This window comes from Thermobia domestica, chromosome 7 (assembly GCF_964235325.1).
Source record: "Thermobia domestica chromosome 7, izTheDome1.hap1.1, whole genome shotgun sequence".
Classification (NCBI taxonomy): Eukaryota; Metazoa; Arthropoda; class Insecta; order Zygentoma; family Lepismatidae; genus Thermobia; species Thermobia domestica.
Window position 1 is genome coordinate 37214016 of NC_137460.1, and position 16002 is coordinate 37230017.

Consider the following 16002-nt stretch of genomic DNA (forward strand, 5'->3'; position numbering starts at 1 on the left):
TCGATGAAAAAAAAATATTGAAAGTATTTGAGAAAAGGGGAGAATTAGCTGGGTTGAACGAAAAACGAATGAGAAGGTGTTAAAATAGTAGCAGTAGGGGAAAAAAAGAAGAATTTTAGATGTAATTAAGAGGAGGAAAAGGAACTGCTTGGGACATTGGCTGAGGAGGAACTTTATTATGAGGGACATGCTAGAAAATATGGTGGAAGGAAAGAGAGGGAAGGGGTAAAGGAGACTGTAGTTGAAGGAAGGTATTAAAACAGAAGTTTAGGGTTGCCAACTCTGGAAAATTAAAGAACCCGACACCCTCTCAAAATTCCCTCTTGATATAGATCTAAGTGTGAAGTCTGTTCGGACCATCCATGGGTAGGTACTATCGTAAACAAATGTGCATTAGTACCAGTATTCTGCATAACCTTAAGTAACGGCGCCGACTTTCCAAAATTTGTGTGGGTGTATATCAATGGCGGGACGTGTTCTATATGTTTTTAGGGAAGTCTCGATATTTGATTGATCTATTTTTAGTGAAAATCTTTTATCAACACTATCGTAAAGGTCTGTGCTGTGATAAAGTAAAATATACCGGTACTATAAGGATACGTTGGGGCTGCCCTAGCTCAGTCGGTAACACGGCTGACTTAAACGCAAAAGAAATGGGTTCAAATCCGAGCCCAAACTAAAAATCTTGTGGGCGCGCCGCACCCACAAGATTATGTGTGTGGTTGCTGTAGTCCCGGAGCACCCACGTATCGGCGCGCATAACCTTAGTACATTCCACTAATAAGCTTAGTAGATACATTATGCTACAAATGAAAAACTGAAATCGGCATTGATCATTTTATTGTATTTACCAGTAACTACACTTCTTTAAAATTATCGAAGCAGATGAACAAAAGTATTCTTACGTAATAATTTTGGATTTACAAAATGAAATTTACTCTTTAAACTTGTACTTTAAGATCAGTAAATTGCATTAAGAATTCCTTTTTCACTCTTAATGAATGTATAAAATTCCTTAGAAGTTATACTATTAATCGTTGATAGATGGTGAAAGGTGACAGTTTTGGATTTACAAAATGAAAGTTACTTTTTAAATCTATTACTTCAAACTATTGAATAAGATGAAATTGCTTCGAACTAGATACAGATTTGAAACAAACCGGTCATAAAGGGGCTGGTAAGAAGTTTGTACCGATCACCGGCTTTAGTCAAAATAACAGCAATATTTTTGACCATGCCGGTGAAAAACATAATGGGCCATATGCAGAGTCCTTCTGACGTGTGATTAGTGCCATACTAAAGTGTTCGATTTACATATGCTTCCTGCATAAGTCGGGCCTTTAGCATGACGCTAATCTTTGTCAAAACGACTCTGCATAAGGCGGAATATGATAAATTTAAATTTATTAGTTTGCCAGTACAGTTACGTAACCATAATATATTTTTAAAAAGATATACTAATTAGATTGCATTTTATTTTGTTTTCCACATGTAATACCATATATAGGAAATTACCTAATAACTCTTGTCAGACCATAATGATCAAAGAACATATTTGTGCTTGAAATTGTAATTTTTGTTTATTTGTCGGCCGGCTTACTTGATAAGGTGACATTAGTAAACACTTATCTTGTAATTCAATATTAATAAACAGAAATAGGGGGCGTGACAATAACAATTTATTTTCCTGTCTTGCTATCATGACACGTATATAAGCAACGATACTTCACAAGTGACACTTGCGTGAGAACGAAATATGGCAACGTCGCTGAACATACAGAGCCATCTATGAGTGAAACCAATAAAGAAAACCCAATCGAGGTTCAAGTAGACGTGCGGCGCGCAACGCTGCGTCAATTTACTCTTTTTTGGTGCTGGTTGTGAGTGGATCGTCTGCTGTGCCGGAGTTTGGTGCGAGTTGTTTATTATTTGTAGTCTGTGAAATTGCGAGCGATTGCATATCCGTGTGCAACAATGTCGAAGCAAGAAACGGACAAGAATATCAAGGAAGTGTACTTACCCGATCCTGCATTTTCGAGAAAATCTTACGTGAAATCAATCACAGAGTACGGTCAACTGTATAAGAAATCAATCGATAATCCGGAGGAGTTTTGGCAAGAGGTCGCCAATGAATTTGCATGGAAAACGCAGCCGACAGGAAAATTTTATTCTTATAACTTTGATATTAATAAAGGACCAATTTCAATAAAATGGATGGAAGGTGCGACCACAAATATTTGTTACAATTTACTCGATCGAAATGTCAAAAATGGATTGGGGGACAAAATAGCTTACTATTGGTAAGTTTTATCGCCATAATTAAAAATAAACTTTTTTAAAACAAATGTTTCTAGTCTAATTAAGATTGAAAAAAGTTTGTCTATGTGTGTTGCAGTGATACAGGCGCTTCGCATTACCCCACGACATAAAAAATGGAATCGCTTCGAGGTGTCATCCATTTTCACTAGCTAAATGATATCCGTTGAGTAAGATATTGTCATTGGGATTTAAATTGCTTTTATCTTTTATATTGTGGTCTTTTACTTAGCTACTAGTTTCCAAGGAAACAGAAACAAGATTTCTTATTGCCCGAGAGGTTCAATAATAAAGGAGAGTAGAAGGTCAGTGGGGTAGCCCGTCAAAGGCTCGTACACTATGGGTTATGGTTTATTAATACAATCTGAAATCTTTAAGTTTTACGTCCTACGTATATGCCGGCTAGACTAAAGGAAACGGGAGAACGCCGAGAAAATCCACACACACGGTGTTTGTCCACCACAAAGCTCGCTTGGCGTGAGCTATTAATACAATACGAGAGCTTAAGTTTGTGTATCGTGATCTTTCTTTTTTAGAATTAAGGCCGGGTAAACCGAACGACAGTTTTAGGGGCAAAGTTCTAGAACACAGGTCCCCTTTCAATTTAGCTGTAATAAAGGCAGAAAACAACGTGCCGTGCAGGGCTCGAACCCGCCTTCACTCGTTGATGCTCGCTCGGAAATACTATGTGAAATAAATATTAAACTTTGGTACAGAAAGGAACTGACCTGTATGAGCGAAACCTGTGTTCTAGAACCTTCCCGTTTTAGGCACCGGCGTTCAGGGACGCTAAATTTTTTTGCAATGCTCCTCACGAGGATCTTTTATTTAAATTATCAATGCAAAGTCAAAGAGAAAAGATCAATAATAAAACTTACAATTTTCTGGACTTTCAGTGCTACGTTCTTCAAAATTTTTAAGAAGTTGTGAATCTGCTGAAAGAAAAAGATTAAATGTTTCAGTTTAATGTCCTACGATTATGTCCTTGAGGCTAAGGGAGACAAATGATTACGGTAAGTGAATGATGATGGAAGAATTCGTGGAATAATAATGAGGGAGGAAACGGGAGTACCCCGGGAAAACCCACGAACAAGATATTGTCCACCACAATCTTACTTGCCCAGAGATCGAACAAGGGGCTCCAAGCACCAGAGATAAACGTTCTACCACTGAACCACCGTGCCCCCTTTCCTGGAAGAAAAGATCACCTAGACGCCAGACCTGATTGTAAAGACTCCGAACAAAGTTTCACTGTGCTTGATTTAAAGTTCGACTACCAAAGGACCAGGGCCGTGCCGTGGGGGGGGGGGAGCGAGCGAGGCTACGGCCCCGGGCGCCGAAGTAAGGGGGCGAAAAATTCGGGAGAAAAAAGGAAAAAGAAAGAAATTGCTTGGAATATACCAATGGGGGTGCCGTCGTATACTCTCGCCCCGAGCGCTAATTTTTCACGGCACGGCCCTACAAGGGACACAAAACTTCGGTATTAAGCCGCTGTTGTGATACAAATAGAAAATTATTTATATTAAGTTGATTTAACAAGCCTTCTCCCACCTCGCGCCAGATCAGTTTTGTGTTGGACAAACCGTGAGCTTTGGTTTTGTCGAGATTCTTCCATTTCCTCCCACTTCATGAAAATTTGTATAAATTCCATATTCTCTGAGGTTTATACCGAACTCTTTCGTCGATATGTACGCAATTGGGAAGCGCGTCCTTAATGCGAGGGACACATTTAATTCTCGGTGGGACCAATGATGATTTCAGGGGGTGTTCCGTTATCTGATCGTGCTGACGTGGGTTACCAGTACTTTTGTACTATACTAATTTCACCCCTAGTGTATTAAAACTCCCTCGAAGGAAATCTGTAATTATCTCTGATGGGAGCTCATAGGTTTGGATACCACATGAAAGTGTAGCTCTGCGTTTTATGAGCCTTGATACTGATAAACGATGTTTAAAAAATCTGAATGAAGATAAGAAGTATAAGGATGGGGATATAGTTACAACCAAGCACGTACGCAGCAATTTATTTCGGGTGTGTGTCTAAATTCAATATGAGAATAAAGTATATTGAAACTAGCAGAATGCCCGTTCTCCGCACAGGCACAATATGTTACATGGGGGGAGGCAATCCATGGCATTTAGTATCTCCCCCAACTCATTTCATGGCTCCAGAACCGAGTACCTTGTTTTTGTCTAAATTGTAATAAAGGTAGAAAACAACGAGCCCTGTGGGGCCTCTAACCCTCTTCGATCACTGTCGCTCGCTCAAATGGAGGAGAAACTAAATATCAGCCCGTTTCATTTTGGGCATAAAGGGCACCAAAACTGTTACCAATCAACTTAGGCATACCAAAGATTATGAATTCGACACTAATATCGGTCATTTTCAATTATTTTAAGTCATCAGCCCCCTTAGGAGCACTAATGGTAGCTGAATTTGGATTTAAACGACATCGGAAGTGTCGCTGTTCGGCTCAGCGACCCCCGAAAACTACGGATTCGACACTAATATTGGTGATTTTCGATAATATACTTGTAAATTCGCCCCTAAAATTATAGCCGGAGTTTCGGAAGAGGGTTTCTAGTCCCCCCAAGACTTACCCTACATATGTCCGTGGTTACAGTTCCCAAACAGCAAACCATCTTGCACCTCTGAGACGGTGTGGTATTTTTAAAATTCGGGCAATAAATGATTTCGGTGTTCGTATTCAACACATTGAAACGGTAATATATCAAATTGTACTTATCTATATCTACAGTTGTTTAGGACAAACGTGGAATAGTGGTTAAATCCATTCCTTTTTAAATGTTGAAGTGCATTGTATAGAAGATGTTAAAACCAGACTTATTCGGACCGGACAAACAACTGCACGTTATTATTATTATTATTATTATTATTATTATTATTATTATTATTATTATTATTATTATTATTATTATTATTAAGTATTCTGCCTTGCAGAAGGTCCTGAGACTAATGGATTTTTTTTTTTCAATTTTAGATTTGGGCCTGAAAAATGTTTCTTCCATGTTTCTCGATCTTGAGCATCCTCTTTTAACGCCCAATATTTTCTTCTATTTTTCAAGTCATCGATCAGCTGTGTTCTTCTTCCTATTCCTCGCTTCCCTTCCATCTTTCCTTCTAGGGCAGTGTGAAGAACAAAATTTCTTCGTAATGTGTTCAATCCAATTGGCTTTCCTACGAGGGATGGTGGCTAGAAGTGTCCTCTTCTCTCCTATCCGTCTTATAGCATCTTCGTTTGTTGATGCAGGACATTTCCTTTAAGTTAGTTATAAGTGCGATATGTTGAAGAATGATAATTATTATTTATATCTAAAATGATTTTAATCTCAACCTTAATTTTGTTTTATATTTGTTTGTTTTCTTTTTTAGCGTTTCGTTTGAAAAAGGCTTATCTAACTGTCTACAAATGTAACCTAAAATCATAAAAAATGTCAACAAGCGTGTAGTACTTGCATATGTATATCTATGAGCCATTTATGTAATGCTTCATGGTTCATATACGCAAGAAGACAAATTCTCTCTACGGTACATCGACCTCAACAATTATCAAAATATAAAAACTAATAAAAAGAGTCCAGAGTTTAAAAGATCAGATATCACTCAGTTTTAACACTGTGGCTATTCGTAGCGTTCGCAAATCGTTTTTATTGCTCATGCGTACGCTCGGAATACGCTGACCATGTATTTAAATGTGGATGGCTAATCACAATGCTCTGCAAACGCGAAAGCAATAAAAACGCAGAGAAAACGCCAGTTCGAGCGTATTCGGTGCGTTTTGGAACAATAGACCGCCTACTGTTTAAAAGATGTCTAAAGGAAGGGGAAAAAAGGAAAGACGTGCTGCCAGACAAGGGGACTTTAGCAAAAAACAGCTGCTTGGAAGATACTTTGTGCAGAGTATTGGAACTTTGCTATTATAGACATAGTCCTGGCAAAAAGATCTGGAAACCCTGACTGACTCATAGTATAATATATAACATAACTCTGGCGAGAGTAAAATTACAGAGTAGCCATACGCTAGCAGTCTGTCAACGACAGTTAGTCAATCATATCTGTCTGTCGCAGGCAGTTAAAATCTAGGTTTAGCAAAACTGCATTGCTTTATCATAGTTTTAATGAAGAAGACCAGTTAAATGAAATGAAATAGCGTCCCTTTCAGCAGCGAGATTATACGAGACGTGGACTTACTAACTAATGTGGAATCCGAACCATATGAGCTCCCGCCGGAGAGAGAAGACCAGTTAAGACATTAGTTGTTTTAATTGCTGACACCATTGTTTTGTTAATGTCTTGATACCCTAAGGCTACAATAAAGCTACAATCATTCTACGTATTATCAAACTACAAAATAAATGAATGAAAGAGATCGCCAAACCAAAGACAAGCAAACGTATCACCAAGAAACGCTAAACTACTCTAATCCAGCACACAAACTAGACAATAATAATAATAATAATAATTTAAAATATTGTCCTCATATCTAAGGCAGTACATACACAACACACACACACACACACACATACACAAACTTGTCAAACAATCTCTTATTGTGCACTCAATATCATTAAAGCCTGTATTTTTTAAAGTATTTCTCTAGGGCAAAGCACGCTTACTTCTGGTACGTGGGGTCCCTGCCACGATCCCGGCCAAGTAAGTTGGTGGTGGACAGCATCGTGTCCGTGGGTTTTCTTCGACCATCATTATTCACTTGCCTTAATCTTCCTCTGGCGTTCACCTCCGGTGCTTGGGATCCTTTGGTTCAATCCCAGCTCGCGCCGTGTGGACTTTGTGGGGTTTTCTCGGGGTTCTCCCGTTTCCTCCCACTTTCTTCATCCCACCATTTCATTCATTTCTCATAATCACCGTCTCCTTTAGCCTAACCGGCATAGGCGTGGGACGTAAAACTCAAGGATTTCATTTCATTTTTCTTAATTTTCCTCCCTCTTAATCTAAAGGGCATAATCGTGGGATGTTAAACTTGAATTCATTTTAAGTATTTCTCAATGTGTATTCTATAGTGGAAAACACACTTTGGGTTCGAATCCCGCTCTAACAGTACACAGGTTATACATTATTTAATGGAAACATGAGTTCATAGTGATACAAATATCTTATAGAAGTTGATGTTCCATTTTTCTTCGTTCAGTAAAGAAGGGGGGGGGGCTTCGTTCAATAAGCCGGAATCCTACCGGCGCAGACCATGATAGGATGTTACATACAACGATGAAATGTTGAGTTAAATATGCTCCCCCTCTCATAATCCTTTTTAAAATAGTGAGTCAAATATCTATAGGGAATAGATCCAAATTGAAAAATAATGAAAATGAAACGAAGTCTTTAATGTTCTACGTATATGCTCTTATACTACAGGAGAAGGATGATTAACGAAACTGAAATGAAAATGAAATGAAATGAAATCTGTGAGTTTTACGTCCCACGGTTATGCCGGTTAGGCTAAAGGAGACAGTGATGATGAGTAATGAATGAAATGGTGGAATGAAGAAAGTGGGAGGAAACGGGAGAATCTCGAGAAAATCCAAGCACACGGTGTTTGTCCACCACAAAGTTCACTTGGCGGGGGCTGGGATCCAACCCGGGACCCCAAGCACCAGAGGTGAACGCTCTACCACTAAGCCACCGCAGCCCCCATAAGAAAGAATCGATACAATGAGAATGTCGGAGAAAACGGGGAAAATCCCGAGAAAATACACGATTACGATGTTGTCCACTATAAACTCTCATGGTCTGGGATCAAACCAGGGACATTTCGCACCGGAGGTAAACATACTACCAGCGAACCATCGTGTCTGAACGAAGAGGCCCTTCCCTCCCCTTTGTTGTTCATGATGGGGTAGCATACCTAAAATCGTAGCTATTAAGACTTGTTCTTTCTGGAGAAAGAGGGCGGGAAATGATGGCATTGCACCGGATGGCAAACTGCATACGGTACTGCGGGCCTGATTCCATATCATTCGTTCATGAAATCATTCGGTGCTATAAGAATTCCTTTGAGTAGGTTAAATGCAAGGATGTTATAAAATAGAGGATCTGCCGAAACCACAAAATCGTGAAGCCATACGTCACAGCTTCGTCACACCTACTCTGCCCACTCCGCGACACTAAGACGGCAATGTTTCGAGCCAACAATCATGGCGGAAACGAGAGTAGCCAATCAGACGTGCTGGCTCAGACGATGCTCGGTTGTTTTTTTAGCTTTACTGAGTTCATATGATGAAGATACGTGTGGGCCGATCCTCTATTTTATAACATCCTTGGTTAAATGTGTTTAACTTAAAGTGTAAAATATGCTCGTCAATATGGCTAATGTTGTTATCGAATATTAAACAAACAAAGAAAAGACAGGTTTTTGATACATTATCGAAAACTCACGTTACACGTATTTGAAATGTTATCTTTCTTTTTGTATTTGCACATGACTGATTTTAACGTAACGTATATATAGATATACCGTTTTAACCTAGGGCACAAAAAGGAAAATGTTTTGAATAGAGTTCTTTCTGAAATAACTGGAATAGATTATGTACACTAAAAAAAGAGACAGAGAGAGAGAGAGAGAAAAGAAAATAAAGAAAACAACCAATTTCTTTTCATAGATTGCTGCTTTACCAACATTCACAGAAGTCGATGAAACTCCTTATCTGTGCTTATTTCCGGCAGATAACAAAGTTTACCCTTTTAGTGGGGAAATTAACATTCAGTTTTATTTCCGGGTTTGCAATTGGATCGAATCCTTGATTCATATCCTAGATGCGGCACGTGTTACAGATTGCACGTGTTGTATACTATAGGTCCACGTCCTTCACCTTATTTTTTTTTTTAATACTAGGTAGTGAAAAATAAAAAGTAAAAAATGTAGGAAGATATAGGCGTTCCATATATATATATATCTCCGTGTGTTACAAAAATAGATCAGATTCTGTCGGTATAAAGCTGAGGTAACCGCGCTCTGTTATTGGAATTGCAATTTAGCCTTATAAAAGTTGCATTATGTTATGCAGTAATTTGTGTTAAATTGAATGAAATGTCATGTTTAGATAGTAATCACTATTTCTACAGGTGCTGAGTTTTAAAATTGTATATAAAATATAGCCTTAAAAGATAACACTTGTTCTCTTTTTCTTTCGTTTTTTTTTTAAAAGAAAAATAACACATATAATTCTTCTTGTTGAATTGCATATCTAATAAATCGGGACAGCTCCGGCCATTATTGCGACATTTTGTATGCAACGATTAGATACGTAATACAGTGTATCCCAATGGAAAATAGCTCCAGAAATTGTTGTGTCGGAAAAGGTAAATGGAACAAAATTTGTACATGACATAACTTGTGTGTGTGAGAAACGAAATGAAATAAGAAGAGGTGCTAGAAATTTCCACCCTCAGCTTCTAAACATTTGAACACGACATCGCAGTTTCTGAGCGTAGATGCATGCAGCATTTAGTCGATGGGTGTCAACCACTGAACTATTGTAGAAATATTCTCTATCATGTGTTAATGGAACCACTAATTCAATATATCTTCATACGACCAGGGCCGGCCCTAGGCAAAGTGCCGCAGCATGCAATGACATAATTTGTCGCCCCCTTTCTCCAAATAGAATAAATCTTAAAAGTCACGATTTTTAGTACGCTACCCCTTCAAGAACAACAAACGGGAGGGGAAAGAGCACTCGTACTCAAAGGCCTAAACACTGCAAATACAATCTCTTGCCTCTGTTTTTTCTTAAATAATAATCTATTATGTTAGTGAAAGATAAAGAAAACACCTGGAGGAAAGATTGCGATCCTTTTTATAGGATTCAATATTGAGCTTCAATCTCAATATATCAGTTTGCAATTCCAGTGCAATGAGCTCTTTTATCTTTATTTCTTGATTTTCCTTCTACATCTGTTCAAATTTAAAAAAAAAAATAATTTTTTTCCATCTTTAATGATAGGGAACTTGTCTATGACAAGGACAAGATAGTGTTCCTAGACGGACATGAAATAAGGCGTATATTGCTGTAAACAATCGGCTGTTCTGAGTTAGCACGGTACTAATAACGGATTCCTACCTGCATTGATATAATACCATCCTTGCACGGAACCTTCCCGAAGGAAAAGAACACTGCATGGCGTGGCGGTCTTAGTGCTTTCTCCCGGAGTATTAGTCAAATCGGACTTGTCCAAGCCCGTGGCACATATTGGAAGTGCATTCTAGCGAATTCCGTCGGAAACGTCCCGCCACTGAACACTTGGCCTATTTAGCTGCACTGGAGTATATATCTGCAGTTACCTTAAAATTCAAAATGAAGGCCATATGCTCACAACTTTAAGTGATAAACAATAATAATCAAAGAGCTTATTACCAACCGAGCTGGCAAAACGATGGTACAAAGAGGATCGTTGTGTGAATTAGATTGAAAAAGTTTGCGTTAGGTAAAAGGATTACTAGTTCTAGTAGGTAACATCATTCTTGAAAATCTGAAATGTGAAGGAAAAAGAAAACAAAGACAGAGATGGAATAAGTCAGTAGGTCGTGGGTCAAGATTTGTGAGTGGGTCGTAAGTCAAAAGGCTTGACTCAGTGCGACCAACTACCCACCATGACCCACTCTGCTCAATGCATTGTAGACAGCATCTTCTGAATACTGGTGCATTTTTTACCTTTTACTTTCAAGGCCTCCATCCATTTTTCTTCCTTTTTTTATTTGTTCCTATTTACTTACCTGAGATGAGTATAACTAAATGAAAAAAGAAGTTCAGGCACTTTTGGATATTTGTAATGGTAGTGATAGCAATAGGACTTACTACTTGGCTTTCGAGACAGTCGAATTTTACACTCCCCCCTTTACGTTGGCCTACTTTATCTGGATAGATGACCTTCTGACACACGATGAACTTATTAGACCATACCGAAGATACTGTTGTGGGTGGGATTGCCAGGGCCCGGCCACTGTTAGAATTCATTAACCAAGTAATGAAGGACACCGGTTGCCCCAATTATTGACAATGAAGAGGTTGGCAGAACGTCGAGATTCCTAGAGATTTCTGCAAACTATTCTTCTGATTAACAACTGAAGAGGAAGATTATATTAAGTATACCTGACACAGATCTGTACAGGCGAATATACCAGTTGTACGTTATTTCCAATTAGACCATTAATTACAGAGACACACACACACACAAATAAAATTTCTGTGCACCGGACACCACGTATGAATTCGATGTATTTTGTTACACAGAATCAAAATTTCGAAACCCCAGGACGATATACCGTGTCATTTTTTTTTTTTTTTTTGTTATGGGCCAAAAACTTTAGCGTTTTTGGATAGGGAAGATACACGTAAGATAGCCATACAAAAAGGAAAGTTCTGTGCAGCGGACTCCAGAGTATGGATTCAGTGTATTTTGTTACGCCGAATCCAAATTTCACTGTGTCACTTTGGTTTCATGGGTAAAAAATATGTGTCCTACCTTTCAAAATCGCTCAAGTTTTCGTCCATAAATCAAAATTGAAACGGTCAATCGTCTTGGGGTTTCAAAATTTGGATTCGGCGTAACAAAATACATCGAATCCATATCCTGGGGTTTGGTGCACAGACCCATGAAACCAAAGTGACAAAGTGAAATTTGGATTCGGCGTAACAAAATACACTGAATCCATACTCTGGAGTCCGCTGCACAAAACTTTCCTTTTTGTATGGCTGTCTTACGTGTATCTTCCCTATCCAAAATCGCTAAAGTTTTTGACCCACAACAAAAAATTGACACGGTGTATCGTCCTGGGGTTTCGAAATTTGGATTCGGCGTAACAAAATACATCGAATCCATATCCTGGGGTTTGGTGCACAGACCCATGAAACCAAAGTGACAAAGTGAAATTTGGATTCGGCGTAACAAAATACACTGAATCCATACTCTGGAGTCCGCTGCACAAAACTTTCCTTTTTGTATGGCTGTCTTACGTGTATCTTCCCTATCCAAAATCGCTAAAGTTTTTGACCCACAACAAAAAATTGACACGGTGTATCGTCCTGGGGTTTCGAAATTTGAATTCGGCGTAACAAAATACATCGAATCCATATCCTGGGGTTTGATGCACAGATCTTTTTATTTATTTATTTGAATGTATGTATGTGTGTGTGTGTGTGTGGCTGTGTTATTATTTATTGAACTAACTGCAATATCTACTCCTACCCCCTTTTTTTAAATGAAAAAGTTTTAGCTCTACACTTTGCTAATAATATACAGAGTGTTTCCTAACCTGTGGGGAGTAAAGGGCGTGAAATCGCATCAAAAAAGGGTTGCTGGAAGATTGTATATACCTTATAAAATAACAGGTGCTAAGAAAACCTTGTACAATGTGTCCGTGTTCGGAAACTTACCCGGAATCATACATACTAAAGGCAAGTTTAAATGTTTTATAACAAAGCGGCGTGCGAGAAAAAGAAAGGTTAGGAACTTTAGTTATAAAGAAAGTGTTTAGGTATTGTAATATTCCTTTTTTGTCAAACGGTAAGTAAATTCTTAAAACCCAAGTAAAAATCACGTAACTTTAGTTATATAACATATATATAAGATACGAGTATTTGAAAGATAATATGCATGTACGTCAACTATAAATTCATTTTCCGTAACCTTGACTGATAATAAAAGACTCACTCTGTTATTTAAATTTCTCTTTTCCGCAACATATTTATTTTATCAATTACCATGTACCCTATTAACTTCTATTTTTTTAAAGGAAATTCAGACCAATAGGTCATGAGTTATCTGTTCGTAATAAAATGCTTGTTTATTTGGGTTTCTTAGAGAGATAATAATGCATAATAATAATAATAATAATAATAATATGCTATACTTTGTAGTCGCATGTACCTCTAGTCCAGTGGTTTTCAACCGATGTGTTAAGGGCCGCGGTGGCTCAGTGGTAGAGCGTTTACTTCTGGTGCATGGGGTCCCGGGTTCGATCCCAGCTCGCGCCAAGGGAACTTTGTGGTAGATAAACACCATGTTTGTGAGTTTCCTCGGTGTTCTCCCGTTTCCTCCCATTTTTTCATTCCACCGTTTCATTCATTTCTCATCATCACCGTCTCCTTGAACCTAGCCGGTAGGGATGCGCACGAGACAAGATTTGTGGCTGTCTCGTCTCGAAAATGTGATGTCTCGACTCGAAAAATGTATATTTCTCTATTGAAAGAGTCGTGTCTCGACTCGAATTTTGTCAGGAAAATCCTGTCTCGACTCGTCTCGTGCGCATCCCTACTAGCCGGCATAATCGTGAGACGTAAAACTCAAAGATTTCATTTTTCAACCGATGTGTCGCGATACACTAGTGTGTCACGCAATCCCCTAAGGTGTGTCGCGAAATTAAAAAAAACGATGGAGTATATAATAATAATTAGTTGAAATCGAGACAGACTGTACCAGTCAACACCTCCAGCGGTAGCAATAATGCTCAGTGCTATATAGAATCATAAGGACTAATTGGTTTCACTATTATAATAGATATTAATGCCGTATTTACTCGTGTAATTTTCGCACTTTTTTAGACGAAAAAAGTTGTTTTGAAACCAGGGTGCGTAAATTATGCGGGGAAAAAAATTAGCCACATCAGTGAACATCATCTATTTTTTCCCCCCAGTCAAACTAACACGAAAATACCGGTACACATTTTCTTTGTAGCAAGAATTGACAACAAACAACTAATTCTAAATTTGTAGAGAAATAACATTAAAAAATTGATTAAGAAGTCGTGTGGTTTCTTACCATACAACAATGGCTTTGCTGCGTTGCCAATTGTTCATTAGCTACAATAATTGATTCCTGGAAAAATGCTGTTTCAGAAAAAGTTTCCGCGTGCGCAAATTACGCGAGGAAAATAAAATATACAGAAATTGCCCTTCAAAATTAGGATGCGAAAATTATGCGAGGGCGAAAGTTACGCGCGTATTTACGGTAATAATAATATGAAATAAGTGTGTCGATGTTCTGGAAGTTCAGTACAAAGAATGTCGTCTGTCAAAAAGGTTGGCAACCATTCCGTTAGTATACGTTTTACCTGGTTTCTTTACGGAAAGAGGCGCAGAATTTTCAATGTTGGATACAGCATCGCAGTGGCGGATCTATGTTGGGGTGACTGCATTCCCAAAGGCTCTTTACCTTTATCTTCTAAACTGTAATTGATTTCCGATACATAGAGCCATATATCCCTTTCTCCAACTAATACTAGTTTAATAAAGGTCCCTATAGAAGATATAGACTACTGGTTTTCTGCGCTGTTTTCCTGACGCCGCCCCCTTTCGTAAACTCCTGGCTCTCTCCGCTGGTTTAGTGGCTAGCGCGTCTGCCTTTGGAGCACGTGATCCCGGGTTCGATTTCCGATCTGAGAGCACAAAAATTTAATTCATATCATTTACTTTCATCCGTTTCCTTTAGTCTAAAGTGAATAACCATGGAACGTTGAACTATAAATTTCATTTTTTTCTTCATATACCCTGCATACTAGCCTCTCCTCCTTCTCATGACAAAGTGTCCAACGTCGTCTAGAGCAGTGGTTCTCAACCCTTTTTGACAGACGACACACTTTGCTGAACATCGCGGCATACTTGTTTAATATTTTTATAAACAATAATAATAATAATAATAATAATATTAATAATAATAATAATATCTATTATCATAGTGAAACCATTTAGCTTTTATAATGACTTTATATAGCACTGAGCATTATTGCTACCACTGGAGGTGTTGACTAGCACAGTCTATCTCGATTTTAACTGATTATTACTAAATTCTTTATGATTTTTTTAATTCTAAAATTTCACGACTCACTTTAGGGGACCACGTGACACACCAGTGTGTTGCGACACATCGGTTGAGAACCATTAGCTCTAGAGTCTGTGAAATTCGCTAAAGCTAAATTGTAAATGCCCATTACAAGTTGTGTATTATTCATAATTTTATTTTTTTCTGAGTAATTACATCCTCTTGTTCGCATTTTAGTCGTCCCCACACGTTGGCATTTTACTCGTCAGATAATGTTGTAGGGCTTTAAATTAGTATATACGTATATCAACCAAGTATGTTATAAGCAATAGTTCATAGTACTGTTAAAATTCAGACGATTCATCATTGGAATAAGTGATTCTTCGAACACTCGTTATTCGAACAGAATTCGTTATTTCGGGGGCACGGTGGCTCAGTGGTAGAGCGTTCACCTCCGGTGCTTGGGGTCTCTGGTTCGATCCCAGCTTGCGCTGCGTGGACTTTGTGGTTGACAAACACCGTGCTCGTGGATTTTCTCGGGGTTCTCCCGTTTCCTCCCACTTTTCATTCCACCATTTCATTCATTTCTCATCATCATCGTCTCCTTTAGCCTAACCGGCATAACAGTGGGACGTAAAACTAAAGATTTTATTTCATTTCAAGAATTCGTTATTTGAACACTCGAACAAAGTTCATTATTCGAACATTCGATGCAAGTTCATTATTCGAACATTCGATGCAAGTTCATTATTCGAACAAAGTTCATTATTCGAACATTCGAACAAAGTTCATTATTCGAACATTCAAACAAAGTTCATTATTCGAACATTCAAACGAAGTTCATTATTCGAACATTCAAACAAAGTTCATTATTCGAACATTCAAACAAA

General features: G+C 38.3%; 1 protein-coding gene across 1 annotated transcript in view; it reads left to right on the forward strand.

The window, feature by feature from the left end:
• Positions 1-1810: 1810 nt before the first annotated feature.
• AcCoAS (acetyl coenzyme A synthase) overlaps positions 1811-16002 on the forward strand; it is a 44191-nt gene continuing 29999 nt past the window's right edge. The window contains exon 1 of the mRNA XM_081764486.1: positions 1811-2300. Within this exon, the coding sequence (XP_081620612.1) occupies positions 1975-2300 (326 nt within the window). The 5' untranslated portion in view covers positions 1811-1974. The remainder of the gene's footprint in view (positions 2301-16002) is intronic.